This window comes from Sarcophilus harrisii, chromosome 1 (genome assembly GCF_902635505.1).
Source record: "Sarcophilus harrisii chromosome 1, mSarHar1.11, whole genome shotgun sequence".
Taxonomy (NCBI): Eukaryota; Metazoa; Chordata; class Mammalia; order Dasyuromorphia; family Dasyuridae; genus Sarcophilus; species Sarcophilus harrisii.
The window spans coordinates 14,255,505-14,282,519 of NC_045426.1; the positions used below are offsets into that span (position 1 = coordinate 14,255,505).

A 27,015-nucleotide genomic window follows, 5' to 3' on the forward strand; every position below is an offset into this window, starting at 1 on the left:
GTGCCGCCAGTCTTGTTATTGTTGCCTCAGATTTATTTTTCTGAATCAGAACATTCTTCTCTGTCCTGGAAAATGATTGCTAATTCATTTAAGTAGAACCCTACTCTCATTATTATCCTTTTTCTTTGGGTTAAGAAAACATAGAATTGTGTAAATGGACATGTTAATAGAACTTTAAAACTGAAAAACTGTAATGTTCATTTTTTTTTTTTCAATTTCATCTTTTTGATGTGGTCTGTTCAAAAGTGAATCGCTCTGCCAAAAAGTAGTAAATGTATAGGAAGGAAGCATTACTTTATGGAGAAAAGTTTTGTTTTATGGGAGAGCAGAGTAACAGTAATTGTAGCATCTGCTAATTAGAAAACTTTTTTGTACCCCTAAACTCCCACCAACAAATCATGTACCATATAACTCAAGAATTCTTTCAAAACCACAATTATTCCCACTGTATATTTTAAAAATTAAATATTCTTATTGTTGTTACTCTTAATACTGATTCACCCATAAGATAATATTGCCCATATAATTACTTTCTAAGGGTTAGAAGGAATATGCAAAATTCTCCTTTTCAATGAAAAATACAACTGGTTGAGTTAAATTTTGTAACTATTTCTAACATATAACTTCTCTTCCTATATATTCTTTCCATGCTAAGAGTTATCTGGGCTGAATTTTACACTTTGATCTTAGCTCATTCTGTGTAGGTGCTGTGTGTATTTATTTTATGTAAACCTTATAGAACAAAAACAGAAGTCCTGTATTAGAATTCTTATGATATTTAACGTCAATATATCCATGTTTTGGTTCACTATAAGATTTAGAGCTGGAGAGGTATGAACAATGGCATTTTAAATAAAAGTGGAGTTTATACTCATTGATGTTAAAGTAATGTATAGTTTTTGTGCATGTGTAAATTTGTATTTACATTTTGTTAATTATGTGATTAGCAGCCAATTTGTATTTTTGTAGCCTTAAATCTCTCCAATCATCTTATTTTTGTGCATCCAAACATGCCATTAAGTGAATCATGGTGCCTTTCCCAAGCCTTGTATGAACAGGACTGGGGTAAGGGCTAATTTTTCTTATGCTGGGTGCTTGGAATAGGCTTTATAAAGAAAATTCTGTGCTTCTCAGGCAATACAAAATATAAATTGAAGTGGTATAAAAATAACTTGCTAAACTAAGAAATATTTACTTGTTTTAAATCTTAATGAATTTTGCTTAAAATTTCAGTTACTATGTAATTGATTACTCCTAGTGACCACATTCAGAATAGCTATCCCCCCCCCCCCCAGTGGTTTTGATAAGATGTTAGAAGTATAGCAAAATGCAGCCCTTTTTCTCGATGAATTAGATTTTATTCCCTCTCAATTGACCATATTTCTTTAGTTGTAAGTTAGATGAGTTGTCTTTAACTTTTACAATTTCAAAACATTAGCCTGCTACAAATATGTTTTGTAAATCTGGGAATCCCTCCTTCCAAATAATACGACAGAAAAGCAGTATAGGGAGGTGGCATTATTTGGGGAGAAGTTCCCTTGTTACCTTCAAACTTCCAAGGCCAATTCGGAGGCCCTAGTTTTATTCGTGTTGCATTACCTAGTCTTTGCCCCTGGATGGTAGCATCGCCTCATTTCTATTAGCTGAATTCCCTCTTTTACTCAAGTGAGAGCCGAACATGTCAAGTAGTTATCCGAGGATCCTTCCTTTTGGCCCTCGAGGTTGTTTTAAAAAGCAACTTAAATAATGTATGGAAACATTTTATTAGACTGCCAAGTCCTTTAGGAGTACATAAAGTAGTTTGTACATTCATTTTTTTCCTTCTTTACTCTGATTTTGGTTAGGGCTGCTTCTCTGGCGCAGCTAAGGTGGGATCAGAGACACATGTACATTATCTAGGGAGTGCCCATTGAGTCTGGGCACTAGTGTTCTTTTCAAGGTAGCATGTGATATTGTATTCCCTCCTGTCCTCACCAGCCTCGTGACAGGTCCAGGTTGTGACTTTGGAGGGGTCTCTTCTTGAGTTAGGCTTAGAAGTGAAATGGTAGGAGAAGATAAGAGAGAGGGCCCCAACCCCCTCCAAGGGGCTTCCCACCTTCAGCAAACCTTTAATTAATCATCAAACATCTCAGCAGATTGAGGGACTCTATGAGAGAGTGCTTGAAGCTAGTGGAGGCAGATTTGCAGATGGCTTCCTCTTCCCAGCTCTTGCCACACTAGAAGTGGTTTCTCACTGGCCACCCTAGAGCTTCCCATTTACCTCTTCTTGTGGATCCTACTTAAATAAACCTGCTTAGAGTAGACTGCCGGAGTAATCACAGTCGACATGGTATTTAACTGTGGGGTGACCAAATTTTTCCAAGATTTATTACATAAGAGATTAGATTTCTTCTGCAGAGTATCTTGCTCATGTTCTTTTAAAAATAATGATTGCCTGAGATACATAGAATTTTACTTTGAAAGAAAAAAAGTGCATTCTTGTGTCAGTCCGCTAGTGATATTTAGCTTTCCTGCTGGTGTTGTGCTGGGATTGTGGTGAGTCAGCCGTCCCTTCTGCATGTCGGTGGGCCTTTGGCAATGGGGGCTGGTGCACTTTTCTCCTCTCCCTGCTCTACGATCCTCTTTTAATACCTATTAGGATAATTATATTAAAATGCAGGAAATAGTCAATGCTTATATAACTACAATGGAAACATTATGATATTTAGATATAAAAATGTTAGCAGTTTAGATTACAAATTATATGAAATACATGCGATTATTCAGAAGGCTATTATAAAATATGGACTGGTTATAAGAAAAATCACATTTATTCTACTAATCTCAAGATTTTATGAAGTACAACATTACTTGTTAATGAAGAACTACTACTACCATATAGTCAGTCAGTATTTATTAAGCACCGACAGTTTATCCAGTACTATGAAAAGCATTTAAATGAAAATTGGATCTTTAGCTTTATGTAGATATTTTCTTAGGGAAGTATCTTAATTTGGGGCAGAATGTAGAGTCCAAAATAAATTTTAAACGATATGTTTTTATATACATGTATACACTCAGCTTATTTGTAACAAATGTGTCTCTTAAATAGTTAAACTGTATCTAAAGCAGGAAAGAAACAGAACAAAGTTAAGATTTGATGTGCTGGGCTCAGATGGTATGTGTTGGGTTTTGGCAGGTTGTCAGACACTGCCAGCAATTGACCTGGTAAGGTGGCAGTTTCTGTTTACCTGCTTGATCCTTTATTGATTTTTAGAATATTGCTGGGTAAGTAAGGCATATTGCTTAAAGAACAGATGACCTTAATTTTAAAAGGAAAAGAATGTCATCACTTAGCAAAGGGCATGCTATTCATGACTTATTTATAAAGTAATAAATTTGTGCTGGACTTTTATCCTTTTAGCTTTAAAGCTAAAAGTCTCTGTCTCTGAGACAGGTAGGTTAGATCTGATTGAAATCATAATATGGAAAGAAAGAATCAGATTTCAGTGAAACATTTTGGTTCACCAGTCTAGATACTACAAGGTTACAAAGGCAAAAATAAAATTGGCTTTTTCTTTAAGAAATGTATATCCTTTTGAGTTCAAGTTGACAGTGTTATGCTTTAAAAAGGAGTAGTCAATAATAACAGAGTACCCAGAGTATTTTATTGTGGCAGCATTTTCTTTACAAGAACCTAGGGAACGAGAGAGAGAGTTATTACTCCTTCCATTTTATACTTGTGAAACATGAAACTCAAAAGAGATTCAGTGACTTGCCCTGGTTATAGCGCTAGAAGGGAGCCGAGTTGGGACGGGAATTCCATTTCCCTGAGATGCAGTCTGGGGCTTTTCCCTTTAAAACCATGTTGCCCCCCCATCTGTGAGACAGATTACTTCCTGCCTGGAGAGGACTGGGAATGCAGGAAAGGGGCAGCTTTTAATTTTAAAATTGTTCTAGATTCTGAGTTGTCAAAGTGTATGCAGGGCAAAAATCTACTTAGTATTAGTATTAGTACTTAGTTTCCCCCCCCAGACAAAAGCATGACATCCCAAATTCTCATAATCTTGTTGGTTACATTTTACCATCCCTCTTAGTCTATTTTCCATGTGCGACTCAGGTCCCTCTGCAAAAGGCACCTCCTCATCTATGTTACACATAATCCACGTTAAACAGTTAAGGAGAGAAAGGATCGGTGGCTTCCAGATAATGACACATGTCAGTGGTAGGGTCCCCGGTCCACTTGCATTGCCCATACTTTCTGCCATGGGCACAGGATTATTCACAGCCATGCTTCTATAGTACAGGGATGGTTCCCATTTTTACTTCTGTTCCCCCAGCAATGAGCACACTGCTCCATATAGCACAAATACTTGAAAAGTAATGAGGAAGTTGAGGAAACTGATTCCTTGTCAGCAGCTAGAAGTCAGAACTGAAATAATCCAAGCTCTCTCAGCACTGTTACTGATAACCCAATGAGAGAATAATGTCTCAGGCACAAATATTTGTAGATGAATGTTCGTAGAAGTCATTGAAGTTTATTTGTGAAGAGCAGGAGTGCGAACGGAAGTCAGAGACAACCTCATCTGTTGGCCACTTGATGGACCTTGTCGGTCCAGTTCTAGGAAGAGTTGCTGAAAACAAGACCCTTGACTTTTGGTTGTGTCCCTGTCTTGTCACTGCCTCTGTATAAGCTTCAATGGCGTATTTCCTGTCTTCTTTTTTTTCATTCTAGCTTTTGAGGAACTTGAAAAAGCTTTGAGCACAGCACAAAAAACTGAAGAAGCCCGGAAAAAAATGAAGGCTGAGATGGATGAACAGATAAAAGCAATTGAAAAGACAAATGAGGAAGAACGGATAAATCTGCAGCAGGAGCTGAGCCGGGTAAAACAGGAAGTTGTAGACATCATGAAGGTAAGAATGAAAAGACTCCATAAGACATAGGAATCAAAACTGGTGCTTAAAATTTTTTATTTTGTATTTCATCAACAAAATAAACAAATGAGAAAAATTAACAGCAATCTATCAGTAGTTAGCACTATGACATATTCTATGTTTATGATTATACTCATTTTTTATATCGTTTTAAAATTGACTTTGTTGATATCTTTTGTTCTTATATGTTCTAGATTTCCGCCTTTATCCTTTAATCTTTCTCTTCCCAGAGAGCCATCCCTTGTAATTAATAATACTGAAAGAAAAAAGGGAAGTAAGAGGGAAAAATGTTAGTAAAAGTGATCAACTCATTGGAAAAAAAAATGAGATGGTATCTGTAATATTGTTTGCCCTGACCTCTACAGAACAGCTAGGGGAAGTATTTTCTTACATTTCTTCTTTGGAGCCAAGTTTGTTTTTCATAATTTTAGAATATTCATTTTCAGTTGTGTTTTTTTCCATTTATATTGTTTTAATCATTATGATCGACCATTTGATAAAGATTTATTAAGAACCTGTTATGTGCCAGGCTCTGTGCTAGGCTCTGAAAAAGCCCTGCCCTCAAGAAGCTTACAATATAAAAGGGAAACGACATATGAACAAATAAATAGGAAACAAATTATATTCTAGATCAGGGGTCCTCAAACCTTTTAAATAGGGGGCCAGTTCACTGTCCCTCAGACTGTTGGAGGGCCGGACTATAGTAAAAACAAAAACTTTGTTTTGTGGGCCTTTAAATAAAGAAACTTCATAGCCCTGGGTGAGAGGGATAATTGTCCTCAGCTGCTACATCTGGCCCGTGGGCTGTAGTAGGACCCCTGTCCTAGATAAATAGGCCATCATAACAGAGGGAAGGACTTCAAGAGTGTAACAGATGGGATTTTAGTTGGGACTTCTAAGGAAGCTGGGAGGTAAGGATGTGAAGTTAGAGCATCCCAGGGATGGGGGGACAGTCAGAGAGCGGGCGCAGGAGATGGAGATTTGTATTGGCGGAAGCAGCAGAAGACCAATGGGGGAAAGGCTCTCCATGCTTCCCCACTGCAATACTCATGTCCCATTGGTTGGGTCTTCCCTGATTGAAGGATGCTGGCTCTGTTCTAGAGCTGTACAGCCACAGAGAGTCTTGCTTTCAGTATTCTAGTGTACTGAAGCCTTCTTTTTGTTGGGGCCTCTGTACTGGGTGGGCCTGGGCTGTCTGTTGGGGGTGGACTTGAGCTGCATTGTCACAAATCCACGTTGTTCTCCAAAGCGGCTACAGGCCCGTGACTTTGTCACGTAGTCTCAGAGAAAACCCCATTGGAAGCTCATGGGTGCCCTGTACAAAAATCAGTCGTTTCTTTGGACCCCAAAGTGTTGGAGAGAACTGTAAATTTAGAACTGGAAGGAGATCTTCCAGGCTCCTTCTGGTCTCACAGGGGAGAAGCGAAGGCTCAGAGAGGTGAGAGTAAACGGGGAGCTGCACAAGCGACCTTTGCTTCTCTGACTTCAGGTCAGCTGCCTTGTCATGTGTCGTGCAGGGTCTGACTCACTGTGACCCCCTTTGGGATCGTCTTGGCCAGGAGACTGGGTGATAGCGTGGTGATGGTCCTTGCTGCCTGGTCCTTTTGGGCCCATCCAAGTCTTCAGGCCCCTTCTGGGGATTTTTGGCAGAGGCTGGAGCAGTTGGCCATGAGGCAGATAGGGTTAGAGGCTGGGTTTGAACTCCTGATTCCAAGCGCAGGGCTCCCTGGCTGCTCCATGGAACCCCCGCCTGATTTTATGTAGAATGATTGGTGCTCTTTGTGGGGGTATTGCACAGCATTGATGAGTCATTGCTTTTATTAGGCAGCAAGCGAGTGCCTACTCTGTGAGAGGTTTCACTCTAGCAAAAGCTGGGCCCCTGGAGGGAGTCAGAGCAAAGATGGCAGAGCATCAGGAAGGAGCTCGGATGTTCTAGTCACAGATAGATGCACTAGCCCAAAATCTGATCCAGAAATCCAAGTGAGACCTGGGTAGATCGATTGGGGGACACTCGGCACCGGGCCTAGTCAGGAATAGCTACACAGAACCTTCCAGGGCCTCAGCGGAGGCTGGACCTTATCCCAGAGCAAGAGAAAGTCTCAGAACGAAGCCCGGGTAGCTCAGTGGTCGGGGGCTGGCTGAATACATGGTTAGCTGCTGAAGGCGGGGCGGGCTAGGGACCTAGGCAGCAGACAAGGACAGAAGGTATCAAACCTTGCCTGAGTACCAAACTCTGATTAGTCCTAAATAAAACAGGTCCAAGAGTGTAAAAAACAGAATATGTATGTATTTCTAGCTCTTGCTGAGGTTGCAAAGAATGGAAATCTGAGGGGATGCCCAGATTTGGGCATTGGGGACTGGCAGACAAATTAAGTACATAAATGGCTATAAAAATGATGATGCACATGGTGTTGGAGAAAGTGAAGAACTCTGGTGTGAACTTGATGCGGGGTGGAATGAGCAGAACCTGGCTAATGGCAGTAACAACCTGGAAGAATCGAGAGCTCTTATCAGAGTAATGAACACCCATGGCTACCCAGGACTCATAGTGAAGCACCTTCTGAAAGAGAGGTGAAGGACTCGGTGCAGAATGAGACAGGCAGGCAGACTCACCCACAGACACTAGGATAGATGTCTTTTTTGAACAAGGTCCATGTTGAAATTTGTTTTGCTTGACAATACGTGTTCAAAAGAGGGATTCTCTTATTCTTTTGTTTTCATTGGCAATGTAGAGAGAAGTGGAAGGGGGAGAGAAGGTAGATTTTTGTTTATTAAAAATATAATTATTATTAAAGAAAAAAAATACACAAGCGTCTGGTCTGAAGAATAATAAGGACACCAGTGAACCTGATTAAAGCATGCGTGGGGATATGAGGAATTATGAAGACTAAAGGTGGGGAGGACTTTAGAAGACAAAGGATTTTCTATTTGACCCACAGAGTTGGTAGAATATGGGGTGTGTGTCAGGGCAGTGACATGGCCAGACTGCAGGTGAGTTAGGCTTCTGGGCAGAGGGCGGCCAGGAGCGGAGAGGATGTCTTTTTATGGGTTGTGTTCCCCTATTAGAATGTCAGTCCCTGAGAACAGGAATTTTCTGTGGCTCCTGTTTGTGTTCTGCACACTAAGCACCTGGCACATGGCAAACATGTGACTAGTGCTTGCAAACTTGATGGGTCCCTGAGCTTTTTCCCACTTTCTCAGTGTCCTTCCTAAAATGGAGGGCTCACAGCTGAGAATAGGTCTTTTAGATAGTGGTCTGAGGACTCGCAAAGGGGACAGTACAATTATTTTATATTACAAACTTCTTTTTAAATTGGGATTTCCCTGGTTTGTACTTGTGAAGATTGGATTTTTTTTATATAGTAGCATCTTATGCTGTTGCTTGGGTTAGAGATGTGCCAGTTTTGTGACAGTAAAGTTTGCAAAAATGCCCTAGAAACAAGACTCAGTTGTTTTCTAAGATACTCCTGGAGAGAGTTTACTTGTGAGAACTGTCAAAGAATTGGAAAATTGAGAATGTCTCTCTCTCTCTGTTGTTAATATTTTTAAATGGATAATAAGTTCTATTTTAAAAAATTATTAACACGATTTACTGAGTTGTGATAAAAAATTGGTTCAGTTTTTATGAGCATGTGTTAAATACTGTATAGCACATCATAGCACTAAGGACGCAGAAAGTGACTTGGGTGGAACTGGCCTTTTGCCCATTTCTCATCACCTCTCTAATTCTACACAACGACTGCTGTTTTCCAGGAACTTTAACTGTGCCCATTTGATTTTTCAGAAATCATCTGAAGAGAAAATCGCTCATCTCCAGAAGATGTATGCTGGGGAGCTCGCTAACAAGGAGAAGGAGCTCAATGAGAAATTTCAGGCTCGGGAAGAAGAATTCCAGAGGCAATTGAAAGCAGCTCTGGTTAAGTATTGGCTGTATTGGTTTTTGTAGTTTAGTGTAGTAGCATCATGCTTTTTGTTTGGGTTATTTTGACAAAAGTCTTTGAAATCCCACGTGACCAAAAACCAGAGTTCTTTCATCCTCAACTGGAATTGAAAGAGAATGAACAAGTCTGTGAGTGCAGGAGAAACTCAGAGCTCTGGCCCTAGCTCTGAGGCTGTTCATATTAAATTGATGGACTAATTAGTCCATTTAGTTCATATTAAATATTATTAACTAATATTATTAACTAATTAATAACTTATTATAATGTTATTAATATCATATAATAGTTATCATTACATATTAAAATAAATTAGTTCATATTAAATTGATGGACTAATTAGTCCATTTAGAAATTAGCCCATTAGTTTATAAGTTATTTGATGTTCCTTGCAGTTTTATAATTTTTAACTTCTAATGGAGAGTAGATTACCAGCAGAGTATTAGTGGACTCTCACTCCTTCCAATGATTGTTTCTTAATAATTTTAGATAAATGAGTTTTTCTATATAGAATATTTTGCATGAATTATTCAATTGTTTCATGAGCTTATAATAGGTCTGTTTTCTTAAAGGAGAAAAAGAAAAGAAATAAGATTAAATATTCAGTGTAACAAAATAGAAGTATTTTACATGATAAAACAGTATCAAATTAATATTTGGCAAAATTAATTTGAAAATGAAAAGCAATTTTCCTATTTGCATATAGGCCATGTTTTTCTCCCCAACTTGGCTTGTAAACAGATAGAACATTTTCTGTGAGAGAGGGTAGGGATCTTATACTCAGACCTACCTGGTCTCAACTTCTTTTCCCTTGTTCGGCTCCTTATTGCTGCGTATTGGGTAGTGGTGGTAGAGAGGATAGGGATAGTGGATCCTGTTCAGTGGCAAGGTGTCTGTGCTTTGTAATTTAGCAAAAAAGTGCGTGTCTGAATGTTTCCCATTTCTCAGACTATAGCAGGGGGTACTTTTTGATTAACTGGGTATGGGAGGAGAGAAAGTCAGGAACCTTTTTACAAGCCCCAGAGAACTAGGATCTGGGACAAATAGTGGAAGGAATACTTTGGGACTGGGAAAGAAGATCGTGGAATGGTAGAGAATGGAAAAATACCCACCCCCATTGCCCCTTGGGATATATAGAGACTGTGGAAAGAGGAAGGTAATGGCAAGTGCTGAAAAACCATTCTTAAAATAAATGTTCCATTATCCCATCTCTTGATGTTACACAGTTTTATCTTTATTCTGGACCTAATGTTCAGGGCACCAAGGAATTGTAGTAGAAAGAAGAATTGCACAGCACTTGCTGATGGGACTCTACATCTTATATAAATGTAAAATAGTTACTTTTGTTGAAAATAGCAGCTTCTCCCAAATAGATGTGTTTTATATAGTAATCATGCATTATTCTTTTTGTTGAATACCTTTCAAAGAGATTTTAGGGATATCTTTTGTTTGTCCAGCAGTGTGCATTTCAGTCACTGAATCATAGAATTGGAAGATTGGAAGGGACCTCTGACACTCTTTGCCATTCCCATTTTGACATCTTTGACTGGGGGTTTCTGAAGACCTTCAGTGAAGGGAGGCACGTCACTTCTTGAGACAGTCCATTTTGTTTCTTACAGACCTTCTCATCAAGAAGATTGGTCTGAATTGATCTTTTTGTAATTCTGTAGTCCTGCCTTCTTGGACTAGGTAGAAAAAGACCAGTTCCTCCTCCATGCCATAGATTCAAACACTTGGATTCAGATCTCATGATCCTTTTCAGGCCTCTTTTTTCCAATGATGCTTTTGTGACATGATCTCAAGGTCTTTTGCCATTCCTTAAGAATTCTCCCCAAGACCCTCTCTAGCTTCTGTACATGAACACTTGACTTCTAATGTGGTCAGACCAAGGCCAAGTACAACAAGACTGGATATGTTTATAAAAATTCCTTTTTAGTCAGTCCTCTGCTAAGGTAGCATTTGCTTTTGGGCGGCCACTTCATACTTCTGGCTTATTGAATTTGCAATCTGCTTAAATCTTTTCCAGAACAACTGCTATGTAAATATGCCTCTCTCAGGCTGGACTTGGGACCTGTTGTTTAACGCTTTCCATTTCCTCCTGTTTGCATCTCTGTTGCAAATGCATTTGTTTTTTCTTTCAGTGATAAAAGAGTTATAGATTGTAGATTCAGAACTCACTGGAAACTTGGATATTGTCTAGTTCGACCTCTTTATTGCACAGATGATGAAGCTGAGGCCCATGGAGTCTCAGTTACCTGCTAAAAGTCATACAGCTAGTAAATGTCTGGTGCAGTCTTCAAAACCAGATTTCACCTCACTCTGCCACTTAACTCTAAAACAAATACCATGTGGCCTTTGAGAGACAGTATGGTGCATAAGTGAATTTTGGGACCATTTAGTAATGTTCTCCCTGTCACAGCCTTCTATTTTTTAAATATAAATTTTTCTCCCAGCAATTTTCTACAATTGTACATCTTGGAAAACCACAGTCCCTAAGGACTGTTGCAGATGGCTCTGAAAATACTGGGAAGATGATGATGGGAGGGAAATTTGGTGCCCCCTAGGATGACCAATGCTTAAGAAATGGTGTTGGATGTATTCTTCAGGAAGGAAGTGTGACATTTTGGTAAAAGAGGCTATCCCCTCCTATCTGTAAGGGATAGTAGAGAGATGACTTCATACTTCCTTGGTATCTTGCTGTTTAAGAAGGCTAGATCGAGCTTCTACCAAGTTTGGTGGATTGTCTGTAACCTCCAGAATAAAGGAGACGAGTCCCTCAGTGTGTTGTGATTTCCTTTTGCACGGGATATCCGTGTACCTGAGTTAACATTTCACTGACACTGAAATTTACACTTTTGGAAATTTTTGAAAACTGTTTGATGCAGTTATGCTAATGGAAAGAATTAATGAACAAGCCATGTCTTAGGACTGTGATGGTGATCTTTGTGTTAATAGTGAGTCTGCCAGATAAAGATTAGCTAAACAGAGCCTGGGAAGGCTCTGTTTCTTTGTTTCAGCAAAATAGGACGTGGAAGGAAAAGTAAGTTAATTTTTCTGTTTATTGCTTATCAGGATTACCAGAGGTTATCATTCTTTTTTTTCATTGTCAGCAGTTATTAGGTTCTTAAAAAGTACTTGATGTATAGCCATTATCTCTCCTCTGTTAATTGGTAGTTATTTTGTTATGCTTTAAAACCCTCATTAATTTGGATTTCACTAATTTGGAATCTGTGATAATTGGGACAGTGTCTGACTTAAGTTTCTGATTCTTAATGAAAAAAGGGCCTTACTAAGCAAATGAAAGGTACATACCATTCCAGTTAACAATTTGAACAAGATCACAAAGGAAGTGTCAGACTATTTAAGAAAATTGTTTTCAAGCACGGTAGAGGTGACTATTGACATATAAGCAAGAATAAGTATAAATGGAAAAGATAGCATTTATTACCCTGGGTCCTTGTAAATGATTCATTTTATTGAAGCTCTTTACCCTTTGGTAAGACAAATTCTAGCTACATTAGAATAAAAGTATATGTTGCAAAATATACTATACTGCATGATTTCTACAAACTCAGCCAAGTTATTGTCTTCTACATTAATGAAGTGCCATGTTTTTATTCTGACTTGTGATTGCCATGACCACAACAAAATATGGCTTAAATCTTTTTTTTTTTTTTTAAATCACAGGAAAATAATCAAACAGAGTGTTTAAAGACCACTCAAGAAAAGGAGCAGCTGGAATTTCTTAATCATGAAAAACTTGAATTGGATAAAAAAACTTTACTCTTAAAAGTAAGTGAGGATAAGCTTCAGGATCTACAGCAAGAAGCAGAGGCATATAGAAATGTAAGTTTAAAAAATTATTAGGGATGGGCCTTTGGACAAGTCACATTAGTGTTTGTGGGCCTCAGTTTCCTTCTCTCTAAAATGAGGATGTCAGGCTAAATAAAGGCTGTGATAGGTGGCAGCTCATTACAGCCTATAGGCCACATCAGGCCCAATGCCTATTTTTGATTTAAGAAATGTAAAAATCATTCTTAAACTTTTCAGACTATATGAAAAGGTTGCTTGGCTTGTGTTCCATAGTTTACTGAAGCTTGGTCTTCACTTCCTCCTGGCTCTGAAATATTATGATTTTAGTACCATGTATTCATTCATGGCACTAGAATAAATAGAAACAATTATTTTTTCACTAACTTATTAGTGAATGATTTTCATTTGATGTGAATTTCATATCACTATTTGTTTTCAAAAGGTGATGCCATTTCATTATTTGAGATTATTGTGACTGAAAAGACAAATTTATCAATAGTTGGTTGTCTTCTCTGTCCTAGATATGTGTTGATGATTGCCTGTGGACACCATCTGACATAAGTCTCAGTTTAAAAAAAGTTGTTATAGATTTGTTACTTTTAATCACTTGACATTTATGTCTTTGCTGTCATAGAAATAGCCCTAAATACTTTTGTTGGCAAAAGTCAGACACATTCCTTTAAAGTATCTTTGTCTGAAAAGTTATAGTAATAGGTTTTTCCCATCTATGATAAATGGTTTGAAATATTATGAATTAAATTTAGGGTAGAAATTTTTTGCCTTTTTGTTTTATGGTTTCTTTGTAAAATTATCAGTGAAGGAAGTATAATATATTCTTACTGTTATCTGTTTTGAGATCTAGAATTGCTCTTTTGTCATCAGTTTAATTTTGTCCATCCAGTTTGTAAATATTATGTCAACATTAGTCATGTTGGTCGACATGTGCCTCAGTTAAAATATATATCCTTTCTTATTTCTAGCGAATCCTAGAGTTGGAAAGCTCCCTGGCAAAATGCTCTCAAGATAGCAAGAATCGGGTGGAAGAGATGCCCTTACAAATGGAATCCGAGCGAAACAAGCACAACGCAGAAATCACAATCATGGTTGAAAACCATAAAGCAGAATTAGAAAGTGTGCAGAAAGAGCAGGAACAGCTTTGGACAGAGAAACTTCAAGTTCTAAAGGAGCATCACCAGACTGAAATCGAGCAGCTCAGGGAGAAATACAAACAAGAACAAGAAGCATTATTGAAAGAGAAGGAGACTGTGTTCCGTGGACACATAGAAGAGATGAACGAGAAGACATTAGAAAAGCTTGACGTGAAGCAGACAGAGTTAGAAGCATTATCTTTGGAGTTATCCGAAGTATTAAAAGTTCGCCAGAATCTGGAAAAAGAGCTCTCTGTCTTAAAGAATGAGACAGATCAAGTAAAACGGGAGCTTGAGGCAAAGCTGGATGAACAGAGAATTCAGCACCAGCAGCAAGTTGACATGCTCATCGAAGAGCAAAAACTCTCTGTGCAGAATATTGAGAAAGTAATGAAAGATGAAGTCAATCAACTTGGGCTTCTGCTAAAGGAAAAGGAACGACATTTGGAAGAACAGCAAGCACAGCAGCAGAAATTAGAGGAATCTATCAAAAGAGCTGAAACGGAGCTTAAACAAGCGTCAGATAAGATAGATATTTTTCAGTCACACCAAAATAACTCAAATGAACAGATTAAGGCCTATGAGAAGCAGCTGATAGAATTGCAGCAGAAATGGATTGATGTGCAAGCAGAGAAAGATCGCCTTGAAAAACAGGTGGCAGAAGCTGATATTCAAAAGAATCATCTCAATGTGGAACTGGACTCTTATAAAACTCAGGTACAAGACTTAATGCTGCAGCTGGAGAAAGACCATCTTGAAATGGATCAAAAACTCCTTTCTCTAACCAATCAACATGAGTCTCAACTCAAAGATCTCAGTAAGGAACTAGAACAGACCAGGCAAAGTTTGACCGAAAGGGAAAATGAAATTTTACACATGAAAGAAGTGCAGGGCCAGGAAATCAACAATTTTAAGCAAAAACTGTCAGCCATAGAAGAAAGCATGAAGACTTTGGAAGAAGAACATGAGAACAAATTGAAGAATCAAGAAATCAAAATGGAAAAAATGAAACAGAACACAAAGGAAGTGCAAGAGATCTTCAAGAAGAAACTGTCAGATCAGGAAGCTAAGTTGAAAAAAGAACTTGAAAACTCACAGCTAGAGTTTAGCGAGAAAGAAAAACAGTTTAATGAAAAACTGTTGGAGATGGCTCAGGCTAGTTCTGCTGGAATGAATGACACTATTTCAGAACTGAAGAAGAACCAAAAGGAGCAGATGGAAAGTCTTAAGGTGGCGCATCAGCGACAACTGAGTAAGATTGCGTTAAGTTGGGAAAAGAAGGTGGGTCAGCAAGCCAAGGAGCTCCAGGAGAAGCATGAACGCGAGCTCCAGGAGAAGGAGCGGGAAGTGACCTTGCTGAAAGAGGAGGGTGTGAAGCAGGGAGTGCTGCTGGATGAGCTCCAGGAGCAGCTGAAGCAGAAATCTGCTCATGCAGAGATGCTGACCCAGAGCGCGGCGGACATGAAGGCGCGGCTTGAGGCCCTGGAGGCTGACCTGGATCATTCTGTTAGAGAAAGGGCCTCTCTTCATGAGCAGATAAGAGAGCTGAAGGTACAGGAAGCAAAAGAGGAGCAGAAGCTTTTGGAGGTGACCGAGAAGTTGAAAACTACTGAAGAGCAACTTGGGGCTTTGAAATCTTCATGTGAAGCATATGAGAAGAAAGTAGCTGCTGACCACTCGCACTTTCAGAAACTCTCTGAAAAACTAGCAGCCCAGCTGCATGCGTACTGCCAGGAAGCCGAAGCCCTCCTGCAAGCTAAAACCAGTGAGCTGATTGAGAAAAGTCACAGTAAAATCGAGACTGCACTTTCTAGGGTTTCTTCTTGCCAGCACCAGACAGCTAAAGTGAAGGAAGTGATGTTAATTCAAACTCGTAAAATCCCTGAACTAGAAGCAAAACTCCGACAGGCGACAGAACAACAAAATGTATTAAGTAGTTCTTTGCAACGTTCAGTTCATCAATTAGAAGAAAAAGAAAATCAGATTAAGAGTATGAGTGCTGACATCGAAGGCCTCGTCACAGAGAAAGAGGCATTGCAGAAAGAAGGAGGGCATCAGCAGCAGGCTGCCTCCGAGAAGGAATCTTGCATCACGCAACTCAAGAAGGAGCTGGCAGAAAACATCAATGCTGTCACCCTGATGAGAGAGGAGCTCCAAGAAAAGAAATCTGAAATCGGCGGCCTCCACGACCGCGTACGGGAGCTGAATGCCCAACTTCAGAACAGCATTAGCTTAACAGAAAAAGAGGAGGCCTTATCGCTGATGAATAAGCAGCACCAAGAGGCCCAACGGGAGCTGCTCAACCAGGTCCAGGATTTATCCCTGACGGTCGACACCTTGAACACGGAGAAAGTATCGGCTCTTGAGCAGGTGGATCACTGGATGAATAAATTCTCCGAGTGGAAGAAGAAAGCCCAGTCGAAGATTACACAGAATCAGAATACTATTAAAGACTTACAGGTGCAATTGGAGCTAAAAACAAAGGAGTCTAGTGAAAAAGATGAACAAATCAATTCATTAAAAGAGAACCTTGATAAGGAAAAAGAAAGTTTTCAGAGTTGGAAGGATGAACTTGAAGAAAGGGAGAGTAAGAAGGAGAAACATGAGTGTGACTTACAAGCCAAGTTAAACGTCCACTTGGCAAGAATTGCGGAGTTAGAGGAGCATGTTAACCAGAAAACAGCAGAAAACACGTCCTTAGTGGAAGAAGTGAGAAGACACTGTGAAAAGGAAGAACAGCTTCAGCGCGCGCAAGAGCGAGGGGAGGCGCAGCTGCTGCAGCTTCAGATGCAGGCGGACACTCTGAAGTCGGAGCTGGAGGCTCAGCGGAAGGAGACGGAGCACGCCGTCGCATGTAGCGACAGAAGCAGAGCGGAGCAGTTGAAGGCCCTGCAGGAGCGCCTGGATGCAGAAAATGCTGCCAAGTTGGCAGAGCTGAAGAAGAAGGCCGAACAAAAAATTGCCACCATCAAGAAGCAGTTGCTGTCCCAAATGGAAGACAAGGAAGAGCAGCACAAGAGAGAAGCTGAAAGCCAGGTAATGGCGCTGACCCAGCAGCTGCAGGAGAAGGAGCGTGAGGTTCAGCATCTTCGCCAGCAGCTGGGGTCTGCAGGTGGACAGACGCGAGAGCTGGCAGGAGAGGCCACGGCCGAGGCACCTGTGGCACAGGTCACAGAGGGGGAGACTGGCCGGGAGGAAAGGGCTCCGGCTGAGACACAGGAGCTTCTGGCAGAGCGGGAGCAGCAGGAGAGGCAGAAAATCCCCCAAGAGAAGGATCAGACGGCGGAAGAAGAAATAAAGGGGTTGGATGCCTCTGGTGCAAGAGAGCAAAAAGAAACCAGCGTGGGAGTGGGGTTGCTGATGGCTGGCCCCGGACACTTGCAGGCTTCCCCACAGCAGCTGGAGGAGAGAGAACAGCCAGTGGAAGTCGTAGGGAACAGTGGTGAAAGCGGCCCAAAGGCCCAGACAGCCCTGGCCACCCAGGGCCCGCAAGAAGACCTGCGCTCTGAGCTGGCGGAGGCCGAGCGGGACCGACAGCGGCTGCGCAAGGAGGTGAATCGCTTGCAGAAGGATTTACGGACTCTGAGGAAGGAGCACCAGCAGGAATTGGAAATAACCAAGAAAGAATGGGAAGAAGAAATGGAGAAAAAACTGAAGTAAGTTTTGTCTGTGCCCCAAAAGTCAACAAGTGTGACGTGGCTCCTGGTTACAGAGTTCTCTGAGGTGGGATGGGACATGGGGGCAGGGAGGTCCTGAGGGAAGACTGGCAAAGGGCAGTGGCCAGGTTGCTAAAAGGCAAGGGTTGGCACACTGTGCCACACAGGGGTCCTTTTACTCTAGGTGCAGGAGGAAGCTGTTGGGTGGGCAAGGGATGGGACAAGCTTGTGCTTTAGGAACAAGTGTTCATTTGGCTGTTCTGTGGGTAATGGAGCAGAATAGACTGGGTAGAAGACTGGTGGGAATGGGAGTGGTAATAGTAGTGTAGCCATAGTGCTAGTAAGCAAAGGGAAGCAGGGTCTTGAACACAGGGAGCTGTAGTGGAACTGCAGAGAAGGGGATGGGTATGGGGAATTGGGGACCTTGGAAGCAACCAGAAAGGCTCCTCACCAAATTAGGTACTCTTTGGCTTTCATTTTAGCTTATTTAATCTGTAGTTTTTAAAATGTTGTGTTAATAGTTGTAAAGTAGAAATTTAAGGAGTGTTTCATGTTTAATGGAAAAAGGATATATTTCTCTTTCATATAAGATAATTAGTTAAGTGATTTTGTTCTCTTTATATGAAGATGTTTGATTTTAAAATTTTGTTGGCCAGGCTGGAACAGGAAGATAATGAGCTGAAGCATAACTCCAAGTTAAAACAATTAATGAGGGAGTTTAATACCCAGCTGGCTCAGAAGGAACAAGAACTAGAAGCAACAATCAAAGAAACCATCAGTAAGTAAAGCACCAATCTATTACCAGAGAAACTCCAAATCCACCTAATGAAATTTGAGCTCCATTCTTCTTGTCACTGTGTGAAGTACTTTGAATAATGATACTGACCTCCTCCCAGATCACAGCCCCAAACATTCTTTTCTTAGGGTTTATAGTGGGATAGGAGCAGTGTTGACTGGGCATTAGCCCCTCTTCACTGTTAGAAGAGAAAAGGAAAGGGAAAGAAATATAGTGTCCAGGAAGAGACATTGGTCAGGGTGAAAATCTCTGGTGATTAAAAGTATGTGAGCAGAGTGTGTGTGTGAGATTTAACTTAAAATTCCCATAAGCCTTTGCAGGAGCTGGAAATAGGGGGAAAATAAAACATGGGAGCCAAAGTGGAGTCAGAAGTTGAGATGTATTGATTTACATGCTTTTGTGAGGCAATGCACAGTGTTCTGCTGTCTTCCCTTATAACGTTTAACAAATGAGTTGGGTTGTCAGTCCTGGGGGTTGGGGGGGCCCATATTGTGTGTATGTGTGCTGTGTGTGCATTTGCACGTTTATATAATTTTATGCAGAAATGATGTATATGTACAAAAACTTTCTTTTATGTGAAGCTGAAAAATTCATTTCTAATTAGTCTCATTAAAGTCAGTTGAGAAGAAGGGCAATTTTCAGAAGCTGGACTAGTGTCTCTCCCTGGCTCATGCCTTTTCCTCTCTTGTTGCTTGTCAGGTAAAGCCCAAGAAGTGGAGGCCGAGCTCTTAGAAAGCCACCAAGCAGAGACAAATCATTTGCATAAAAGAATTGCGGATAAAGAAGAAGATTTAAAAAGAACAGCCAAGAGATATGAAGAAATCCTTGATGTAACCCTGCTTTTGTTTGCTTCTTTTAGCTTCAGTTAAGTTTATTTCCTCCCAGTCAAAGATAAAGCTAATGGCTCACTCTTTCCAGTCTGTTTTTGCGCCATTGACTGTTCATGTGACTTTTGTATAGACAGGTCCATTTGATTGCATTCTTCCATGGCTTCAGCCTCCTAAGGAGCTCCGGCCAAACCCTGAGGCAGGGACAGGAATGTAGGGATCAGGGCACGTCCCTGAGCCTGAGTTTCCTCCTTTGTTAAGTAGGAAAGAACCCGAATTCAGCAGAATGATTCTGAGGAAAAAACTTTGAGGCAGCCTTCTTAGCTGTCATTGCAGTTAGCAGACCAGTGGTTTCATCTCCACCGTTTGTTCATTTAGGAATCTCACATGCTATTTGCTACATCTTGTTAATTAACTTTTTTTTTATCTCAAAGGCACGAGAAGAAGAAATGACTGCTAAAGTTACTGAACTCCAAGCACAGTTGGACCAGCTGCAAAAGGAATACCAGCAGAGACTCCATGAAGAAGAGGAGAATCCGAGTAGTGAGAAAGTGAGCCAGCCCCTATTTCCCCAGTGTCTGCTCTATAAAAAAACACTGGGCAGGGTGGGATGGGCAGAGAACAAGGTGGTCCTTGCATCAGGGCTGGAAGTAGGATGTGTCCCTAAGTCTGTGTGTCAGAGAATGGAACCTGCAGAGTAGAGGAAGGATGGCCAGCCAGTGGAGCAGCGATCTGGGAAGGAAGGAAGAGGCCTTGGCCAGGGAAAATCCTGGGAGAGCCTGGCCTGTGGGGATGCGGAAGGGAGCCTTGCTCTCCAGAGCCAGTCTTGGGAGGGCCGGCACAGCGGGGCACTCCTATCTCTTTTTTTAGACACCAGGTCTCTTGCAGGAATCCACAATCACAGTAGCCACACTTTTGACTGTGTGCAGGGGGATAGACTGTGAAACAAGCCATTTTTCAATATCTGCTTTGTGCCAGGCGCCAGGCTAAGTGCTTATGATGGGATCTTATTACAGCTTCATAGAAATCTTGAGAAGTAGGTGCTGTTAATATCCCCACTTTATAGATGAGGAAACTGAGGGAGACAGCATCTTAGCCACTGTACCACCAACTGGCTGCTATTTATATTGAGCTTTTTAGCCTACTAAGGTTTCCAGATTTTGTGTTTTTGATTAAACTGTGGTCTAGGCTTTCTGATCCTGTACTGTGCAATTGATTTTTTTTTTTTTAATCAAAGTGTAAGACTTTACACTTGTTCCTTTAAAACTTAATTTGATTTGATTTGGCCCATTGTTCTAGAAGGGATTTTCTTCTGCCTTTTTTTTTTTTTTTAAATCAGAAGGTTATTTTTTATTAAATTTTATTTGATTTTCAGGTTTATATTCTTTCCCTTCCTTTTTTCTTCAATCCGTCTTTGAGAAAGCAAGAAAAATAAAACCTGTTATAAAGATATATAGTTATATATGTTATAAACTACATATATATATACACACACACACCCACACACACACACACATATATATATATATATATATATATATATAGTAAAGCAAAACAAATACTCACATTGACCATATTCAGGAGAAAAAACCCCAAAACTATGTCTCAGTGTATTCTGAGTCCATCACCTCTCTCTCAAAAGGTGGGTAGCATGTTTCATCACCAGTCTTCTGGAATTATGATTGGTCACTGTGTTGATCAGAGTTTTTTCCTAAGTTTTTTTTAGAGTTGTTTGTCTTTACAATACCATTGTTATTGCATAAACAGTGATTTTTCTGCACTTGCTTACTTGTTCTTGCATGAGTTTAAGTCTTTCCAATTTTTCCTAAAATCACCTCCTTCATCATTTCTTACAGCACAAGAGTATTCCATCACATTCATGTACCACAACTTGTTCGACCATCCCCCAGTTGATGGGCAGCCCCTCTTTTTGCAACTCTCTGCTGCCACAAAGAGAACAGCCATGATCTTTTTGTATATATGGTCCATTTTCCTTTTTATTTGATCACTTTGGAGTATAGAACTAAGAGTGATATCATGGGTCAAAGGGCATTCACAGTTTAATAGCTTTTTTGTGAACTGGGAGTTCTTTACCTGTTTCAGCCTCCTGCGTATGTTTTGAATTTTATGCATTATCATTTAGTTTAGCTGTTCCTCTGTTTCATGTCATCTGCAGATTTCATTAGCATGCTGCTTTTGCCTATATTCATGTCATGATAAAAATGACTTTCAAGTCAGGAACCTTGGATCTCTGCCAGAGACCCCTTCAAGTCAATAAAGACCTATTTCAGTCCAGTCACTCTCCAGTTTTGTATTTCCTTAACTGTACTGTCTTCTAGACTAGATTTTTCCATCTTTTCCCACAAGAGTAGCATTACCTTAAACTTTCTCTTGAAGGTATAATGAATATTGCATATGAAAACCATTTTCTTGCTATTGTTTTCTTGGTTTTTTGGGGGGCCCTTAAATTTAGATCATAATTCTGTTTTAGATTTATTTTGTAGTTTTTTGAGTTTTTATTATTGTTGTTGTTCAGTAGTTTGCAACATGTCTGTCTCTTTGTGACTCCGTTTGGGATTTTCTAGGCAAAGATACTGGAGTGGTTTGCCATTTCCTTCTCCAGCTTATTTTATAGATGAGAAACTGAGACAGACAGGGTGAAGTGATTTGCCCGAGGTCACACAGCTAGGCATCTGAGGCTGGATTTGAACTTTGGTCTTTCTAAATCCAAACTTAGCTCTCTATCCATTGTGCTACCTGTCTGCCTTTTTGATTAATCTGTGACATTTGTTATCACTTAATTTCTTTACTTTTTAGATTTATTCACCTTGAGATCTCATCCTCACTGTAGCAGTTGACATTTATTCTTGACCTAGTTGTATAATGATTTTAATGCGGTACTTTAAAAATGTTTTTTTTTTTTTTTTTTTTTTAATTCTCTGTCATTGAAAGCTTGAGGGGGAATTAGTCAGAAATACTACCATAATCCTGAGGGTGTGTACAAAAGTAAACATTTTGAAGAAAATTTAAGAAAGTTTTTTAAACATCAATTTTACATTGTCTTTGTCACAAATTGAGAACTGAATAAGTTCTTGACCTTTTTTTTTTTTTTAATCAGAAGGTTATTTTTTATTCAATTATATTTGATTTTCAGGTTTATATTCTCTCCCTTCCTTCTTTCTTCAATCCATCTTTGAGAAAGCAAGAAAAATAAAACCTGTTATAGAGATATATAGTAAAGCAAAACAAATACTCACATTGACCATATTCAGGAGAAAAAAAATCCCCAAACTATGTTTCAGTATATTCTGAGTCCATCACCTCTCTCTCATGAGGTGGGTAGCATGTTTCATCACCAGTCTTCTGGAATTATGATTGATCACTGTGTTGATCAGAGTGAATAAGAATAAGAATCTTGACCTATTACTTCCCGGCATTCATTTCTGTATCTGCCAACTTTGATGTTTGTTTCAAGCAAGTTTCCTTTTTTCTCTTTTCAGGTCACAATAATGGATCTCCAGGTAGGTCCTGAATTTCGTTGGCTTGGATTAAATAAAAGTACTACCTTTTCAGGAGCATTTTTTGTTAAAATAAAGCCAAGGAGAGGTTGTTATTAACAAGAAAAAGTTCCCCAGCACTGTAAAATGTGGCCCTGTTTTAACAAAGAGTAGTTTGTTTGAAAAATCCCTTTTTTGTTTCTTTTCAGACCCAGCTGGCCCAGAAAACCACTCTTGTCAATGATTCCAAGTTGAAAGAGCAGGAGTTCAGAGAACAGGTGAGGGAAGTTTGGGTTTGTGTAAGAGATGATGCTGGCAAACTTCGCTCCTGGAATCTGTGCTCCTGGGAAGGTATGGGCAGCCGGCTCACTTGATGCATCAGCACTAAGCCCATCTTGGCATCATGGGAGCTTGAGGGATCCGGGTTAGGGGGGAACTTCTTTGGCTTCTTAAGGAGGACCAAAGGGGCCTCAGCTAGAAGTGGAAGCAGCTGGGTGGGGTCAGAGCCAGGTGTGGTCGCTGTTCTGTTAGAGGAAGATAGGGAGATCCAGTCTTCAAAAAGGCATTGAATATTGAACATTTCAACTTACTTTCATTTAGCTAGAATTTAATTTTGCTGAGTAGCAGTTGGCCTTGAAATTTTTTGAACTATTTCTGCATCAGAAAGGTTACTTTTTTAATAAAAAAAATCATGTTATATGATTAATGTAAATTTAATGATTAAGACATTCTTTAAATCTTCCATTTGGTCTTTTAATTATCGCAAACTGATGAGAATGTTTTTAGTGCTTGAAGGCATTTATCTTTGGATAAAATATTGAGTTTTTAATACTTGCTACAAGGTTCAATTCTTAGAAGAATATTTTTCTTTTTGACTCATAAAGTAAAAAATTGATTCATTGAAGTTAATGTTTCTGTTATTGAATTTGTATACATGTGTACCGAGTATTAAGCTTTATTGGTAGCCAAAGAAAGCTACAAGGTGAGCAGGTAGGTCCAATCTTTATTCTGTCCACTCTTCTTTTGGCTTTTGGAAGCGTCGTCTTGAGTGGATTGACTTGAGCTTTCAGGATTATATTTGCAGAGATTTGTCCATTTCCTCCTGTCCTTTAGTTTCTCTTTGACATTTCCTACCATGCTGTCTCCATGCTGCTTCCTACAATGTCTTTGGTCATCTCTCGTGATTCCGCTTCTGGAGTTCTGTTCTTAGGAGCACTTTTTGAACACCCTAATTCTCATGTCCCTGCCTGTTGTGGGTTATGGTAACACTAACTTTCATGAGTTTCTACCTTGGTGATATTTTTATAATCCTTTATGTAGCCACTCTGATTCTTAGACACATTTCTTATTTTTCTTCATATTTAAAAAAACGATTTTATTGATAACTTTTAGATTCATACGCTAGAAGACCGGTTAAAGAAGTATGAGAAGAACATGTATGTTACAACAGTGGGGATGCCTTACCAAGGTGAGGATATTTACTCATTTTTTACTAGACATTAACTTAAAAAATATTTCTTTTTTATTAGGTATTAAACAAAAAGTAATTTCTTAAAGGAGCCTTAAAATCAATCTGATGTGATTTGAAAATAGGTTCTCCCTTTGGAGTGAAAGAGCTGTAACACCGGGCAAAGTGTGGCTGGATGTTGAATCTTAGGAAGCAGCGGTCTTGAGGCTCGGTAGAAGCTCTGGTTGCTTTTTATATTCTTGGACTTGATGAAAAGTAGCTGAGAAGTTAAAAACAAAACAAAACAACCCTTTTTGTTTTCTCAAATAATTTTTTTTGGTATCAGTCACAGACGTTTAACATTCTTCTGTGGTTTTGGAAGCTCTGTGATCCCTTCTCATTTGAGAACAAGAGAAAGAAGAAATGAATCATTTCATTGAAAATCTGTACTCCTGTTCATGGAGCCATCACTTTAGTTGTGGCCTTCTCTTGCTCAGAAAATCTGCCGTAGCCTGCTGCTGTTTGCTGGCCTCCAGGCCTTCTGCACTCTGGCCCGGTTTTTGGTCCAGCTTGTTTTCCCCCTCACCTCCATCCCCTAATTCAATGAACTTCATTGACTGTCTGTAAGTCCAGGATCAGATATCAGCTCTTCTCTTTGGCATTAGGAAACCCACAAAACCTTTCCCCTCTTTTCACTCGGGTGTTCCTATCCCAGCCCACATTTGTGCTCAGACTACTCGGGCTGACCTGCTGGGAGACCCCTTTCAGACACAACCTCCTCGAAGAGCCTGGGAGGATTTTGTTTGTTCTGTCGGTCATTGTTTAAAAAACCTTGGGATGATGGGCATGTGCCAAAAGCCATAATGCTTTATGATATTGGATATTATGATATTGGACTTGTTTGTAGTTACAGTTTTGATAGGTCCTTCTTTTACTGTCCAGCTTTTACTTGTTAAGGTGAAAATTTAGATCCTGAATTAACTTTATTCAGCAGTGATTGACATAGGTAGTGAGGGTGAATCCTTTGGCAGAACCGCAGCCACAGCCGTTATTTCCCAATCCAGTCATCATGGCTGGCTCTTGGCCCAAGTTGGCGTTCTCTCCCTTCTCAAGTCTGTCTCCTGGCTTTCCTGCCTCCTTTCAAGTCTCACCTAAAATTCCACCTTTTACAAATAACTTTTCCATCCCTTCAATGCTAAAAGCTTCCTTCTGATTATTTCTATTTTATTTATTTATTTTTTGGTAGATAGTTATTTGCATATTTTCTAACTCAAGCCTGATGTGTATTAGATGCTTAATAAATGTGTGTTGAATTGACTGCTGGCTAACAGGATCAGGTGAAGCTTCCTGTAGGAGCTGTTGCTGGAGGGAACCTAGAAGGAAACCTAGAGCAATTTCAGAGCAAAAGGAAGGCAGGAGTGTGTTCTCGGCAAATAGTCCAACTTGTGCGAAGGGGTCAGAATACCAAGTTTAGATAGCAGCAAGCCGGCCAGTTGACTAATAAGAGCAGTAATAACAGCAGTAGCCAACAGTTGTGCAGTGCTTTAACAACTACTAGCTGATTTTTATTCTCAGCAACCCTGGGAGAGGTACATGCTATTATCCTCACTTTGCAGAGGAGGGGACTGAGGCAGAGAATCCCTGCTCTCAAAGAGCTTTCACTTCAGTGACAGAGACAGGATCGAGGGAAGGTTTCAACTACAAGTTAATTGGCACAGCAGTACTCAGGAAATTGCCCCTCTTTAATGCCATTATTTAGCTGCTGTTTCCAGACCTCCTGGGTTCAGGAGCTGGGTTGTCTCCATTAGGGTCTGAAGGGGGGGACAGTTGTTTGCTTTGACGGGCTCTTGCTGTCTCCTGCCTCCCTCAGGGTTCCTGGTGGCTTCAGTGAGCTTGCTTACTTGTCCTGTGTGTGGCAATCAGTGGGACGACCTATCCTTTTCCAGGAGAGTTACTTGTTGTAAGGGATGAGCTGGATGAGTCACATCCTTAATAGAATTTCCTCTTTTTTCCTCCCTTCAAAAATGGAGTGAGGAGTAAGGGAAGTCCAGAAATTATTGACTGCTGTGCTTTGGCAGAAATGGAGCTCTACGAGTTTGTCCATCAAAGAAATTATTTGAAAGGATGCAGCATAGTCTGGATTACCCTCCTAGTTGCCACAGGCAGTGGAAATGTGGCCCAGCATTTGATATGAAGAACACTTCATCTTCTGACACCGAGCTACCTTGTTAGAAGGGCTATATCTCTGCTAACCTGTCCACGTGAAATGTTTCCTTGGCTAAAACGACTTGATGAAGTGGAGTTGATAGTTTGTACATTGAGATGTCTCTCAGGTTCCGCAGATACTTTGTGTCTTTGGTGTGATAGAATCTCTGAGTATTTTTTAAAAATCTGGTTAATCTTTATGCCAGTGCTATTTCAGAGATTGTTACTTGTGGTGTTCAAATTTCGCTATCGTTCCTCTGGAATCATGGATAATGGATTCATTACAACTCTCAGAGTTGCTTGGTTTAACAGTGTTTTTGTCTTGTAAATAGTTGTTCTGGTTCTACTCAGTTTAGTTCGTAAAAGTCCTCCCAAGCTTCTCTGAAATTGCTGTCTTGATCATTTTTGCAGCACAGTTGTATTCCATCACAGTCATTTATCACAATTTGTTCAGTCATTCCCTGGTTGATGGCATCCTTGTGATTTCCATCACAAAAGCTATAAATGTTTTCATACATCTAGTCCTTTTTCCATTTTTTAGGGTTAGAGCTGGAGGCAGAGATTTGTTCAACATTTTTTCATAATACCTTGGTTGTAGACATAGAGTGAGGTGTGTTTGTCAAGATAAGTTGAAGCTAGATTGGATTGTTATCGTGTTATTGACAGAAACAGGCTCCAGAAAGGCCTTCCATGTAGAAAATGGGTTATCTTCTTTGTTCTGGAACTAACTGATTTTTCAATTCTTTTTACCAGCTTCCTCACAACTTCTCACAA

General features: G+C 40.0%; 1 protein-coding gene across 6 annotated transcripts in view; it reads left to right on the forward strand.

Moving 5' to 3' along the window:
- GOLGA4 (golgin A4) overlaps positions 1–27,015 on the forward strand; it is a 98,283-nt gene that overhangs the window by 53,886 nt on the left and 17,382 nt on the right. For 5 of the 6 annotated variants that reach the window (XM_031952645.1, XM_031952651.1, XM_031952664.1 and 2 more), the window contains 10 exons: positions 4,715–4,893; positions 8,699–8,830; positions 12,540–12,698; positions 13,646–17,469; positions 18,126–18,247; positions 18,965–19,095; positions 19,527–19,643; positions 22,593–22,613; positions 22,799–22,867; positions 23,982–24,057. In XM_031952645.1, the coding sequence (XP_031808505.1) occupies positions 4,715–4,893; positions 8,699–8,830; positions 12,540–12,698; positions 13,646–17,469; positions 18,126–18,247; positions 18,965–19,095; positions 19,527–19,643; positions 22,593–22,613; positions 22,799–22,867; positions 23,982–24,057 (4,830 nt within the window). The remainder of the gene's footprint in view (positions 1–4,714; positions 4,894–8,698; positions 8,831–12,539; positions 12,699–13,645; positions 17,470–18,125; positions 18,248–18,964; positions 19,096–19,526; positions 19,644–22,592; positions 22,614–22,798; positions 22,868–23,981; positions 24,058–27,015) is intronic. The other variant, XM_031952658.1, reaches the window with a different exon arrangement.